Below are 2,734 nucleotides of genomic sequence, written 5' to 3' on the forward strand. Positions count from 1 at the left end.
AATGTTTTAGAGGAGAAAAGCCTATGCTATGAAGACAGGAAGAAACACTTTTCAGGTAAAATTAAGTAGCCAATGACAGTTTTGTTTATTTGTTGCTTACTAGGTAAAAGTTTTGTTTGTGAGAAACTTGGCTACTACAGTGACAGAAGAAATATTGGAAAAGTCATTTTCTGAATTTGGAAAACTCGAAAGAGTAAAGAAGTTGAAAGATTATGCATTTGTTCATTTTGAAGACAGAGGAGCAGCTGTTAAGGTAGAAATTTTGAAATTTTGGTTCTTGATATTTGAATTTTGTTTCTGAAACCTGCCAAACACGTAAAGTAATGTTAAAAACTGAAGTAAAATTGACTGTTAGCTTTTGCTGAACTCTTTCTATTTAATCTCTGTTAAGTGGTAATAGTATAACAGATAAGACTCCATATTTCAAAGCCAGATTATTACTGAATTTGTGATCTTAGGCAAGTTATTTTTAATCTCTATTGTTTTGTAAGATTTGATAGCATGATGCCTTGGAAGTATTACAAGGTATAAAAATTAGCTGCTGTAAACACTAAATAGGTAATGAATATATTATAACTACTTAGTTTACCTCAGTTTGTGTACCTATGAAGGAAACTGAGTGGTGTACATGACTCATACAGTATTTGAGTAGATGTATTGTGATGAGGGTATGATTAGTTTTACCTTTATTTAATCATTTTAGAGTTAAAATAGCATTCACTATGTTTTACTGATTTCAGTAATTGTTAGAGATATCTCTTGTGTATAATAGTTGATTTAGTCTTTGATGATAATAATAAGTATGAAGAAAGTATTTTCATATGGTATTTGGAACACAAAACCTGCTTTCTATTGACAGTGGGTTCGGACTATCTTTAATGGGTGAAATTTTCAGTTTCTTTTTCTTGTTCATCTCTCCTTCCTTGAGGGGATGGGAAGCAAGACAAAACACTACTAAAATCTTTTTTATGTTACTGGGAAGATAGATCCAGAATGCTTAGTGACACAGGCATGGTTCTTTTTTGGCATGTTTGGTTGGTGGGATACTACCACCTCTAATTTGAGCATTTTTTGGTTTTGTTTTTTGCCCAGGGTACTGCTTTTAAAACAGGCTTTCTAGAATCTCTGACTCGTTTATAGTTAATCGGCTTGCTCATTGATGATAGCTAATTAATGAGGCAGTATTGTTCATAAAATTCATAACTTGTCCAAGATCACAAACTCAGTAATAATCTGGCTTTGAAGTATGGAATCTTATCTGTTATACTGTTATACTCTTATCTGTTAATGTGTGGCGTTTGAAATTTTTACTGGTATAGAATGCAGATAACTAATAATTTTATGCTTTCCAAATATTCCTCCTGACTCAACTGGTTTTAAATAACTGGTTGTCCTGATGGAAAATATTTATAGGATGGTTTGCCAAGGAAGCCTATTAAATTATAAAATATCTAGTCCAGGAACTGGGAGTCACCAGGATGGTCGGGGCAGAGAGTAGATGTTTCATTTTTTAATTTATGCCAGGAAGCTTTTGTAAACTTGTTTAGTTGCTTTTACTGAAGCAGTACAGGGAAAATTGCAATCTTGAGGACTAGTTTCATTTTTGTCTAGATACTTATAAATCACTAATAGCTCGTTATAAATAGAACATTTTTTTATGTGTATCCAGAGTGGGGAGAAAGGTATAGGGAAACAAAAAATAAAATATGAGGAGGTGACATTTTGTTACTGAGTACCTGAACCTTTTGATGTATGGCAGAGGTTGTTGGGTGGAACAACATGAACAAAGGGCTAGAACATGGAATGTTTGATTACTGCTTTCTACGTAATTGCTTGAGTCTTCATTAGTCCAGGCCTTTTCTGGCTCTGTACTTTAAACTGTTCAAGCAAAATACATTTCGAGTTAAGCATTGTGAGGGAAACCTAGGTTTTTTTGTGTTGGTATCTTGAATTTTACAGATAATCTCACTCTGTAACCTCATTTGTGCTTCAGATCCTTGAAATTTTTGTATAAGAACAGTGTAAGACCTGTATGTTGTATGCTGCATGTTTATTTAAAAATTCTAATCCTGAAAAGTTAATCTTTGGTTCGTATTAATATTGGCATTTTTCCCTGGTATGGATTTGCTTCTTTGGTGTGGATTTGCTTCTTAGGTATGGCTTATCTTTTAAGGAGTTAGTTATTTGGAATTAAGGAGCAGCAATAGGTGGCAGCCCTTTTACCTTTTAAAATACAGTATCAGGAGGTAGGTTTTGTTCTAAATGTCATTTACATATAAAAAGATAAGGTCTAGGGAAACGTATTTTCTTTGTGTTTGTGTTTAACTTTCTGGCTAGATTCACTTTTTGGCCATTTAAAATAATTGTGCAGTAAATTATTAAGTATATTAAATGAGTCAAGTATGATAGCATGCACACTATATAAAACATATAGTTTTATATCATAAAATAAATTAATTTTTCAATTTTTTATAGGCTATGGATGAAATGAATGGCAAAGAAATAGAAGGGGAAGAAATTGAAATAGTCTTAGCCAAGCCACCAGACAAGAAAAGGAAAGAGCGCCAAGCTGCTAGACAGGCCTCCAGAAGCACTGCGTGAGTCTACCTTTTAGTAGATATGTCTTTGGACAAGGAATCTCCATTTGATAATGGAGATTGGATTAATAAAACACAATCAGAGTCTTGAAGCAAACTGATTTGTTTTTTCTTTTCTCCCTTCCCTCCTTTGCTAG

General features: G+C 33.2%; 1 protein-coding gene across 5 annotated transcripts in view; it reads left to right on the plus strand.

The window, feature by feature from the left end:
* Positions 1-2,734, plus strand: part of LOC105494418 (heterogeneous nuclear ribonucleoprotein R) — a 64,833-nt gene that overhangs the window by 31,757 nt on the left and 30,342 nt on the right. For all 5 annotated transcript variants that reach the window (XR_011624940.1, XM_071098846.1, XM_071098844.1 and 2 more), the window contains 2 exons: positions 104-253; positions 2,476-2,597. Coding sequence is in view for 4 of the 5 variants with exons in the window: in XM_071098846.1 (XP_070954947.1) it covers positions 104-253; positions 2,476-2,597 (272 nt within the window). In the remaining variant the exon portion in view is untranslated. The remainder of the gene's footprint in view (positions 1-103; positions 254-2,475; positions 2,598-2,734) is intronic.

This window comes from Macaca nemestrina, chromosome 1 (genome assembly GCF_043159975.1).
Source record: "Macaca nemestrina isolate mMacNem1 chromosome 1, mMacNem.hap1, whole genome shotgun sequence".
NCBI lineage: Eukaryota > Metazoa > Chordata > Mammalia > Primates > Cercopithecidae > Macaca > Macaca nemestrina.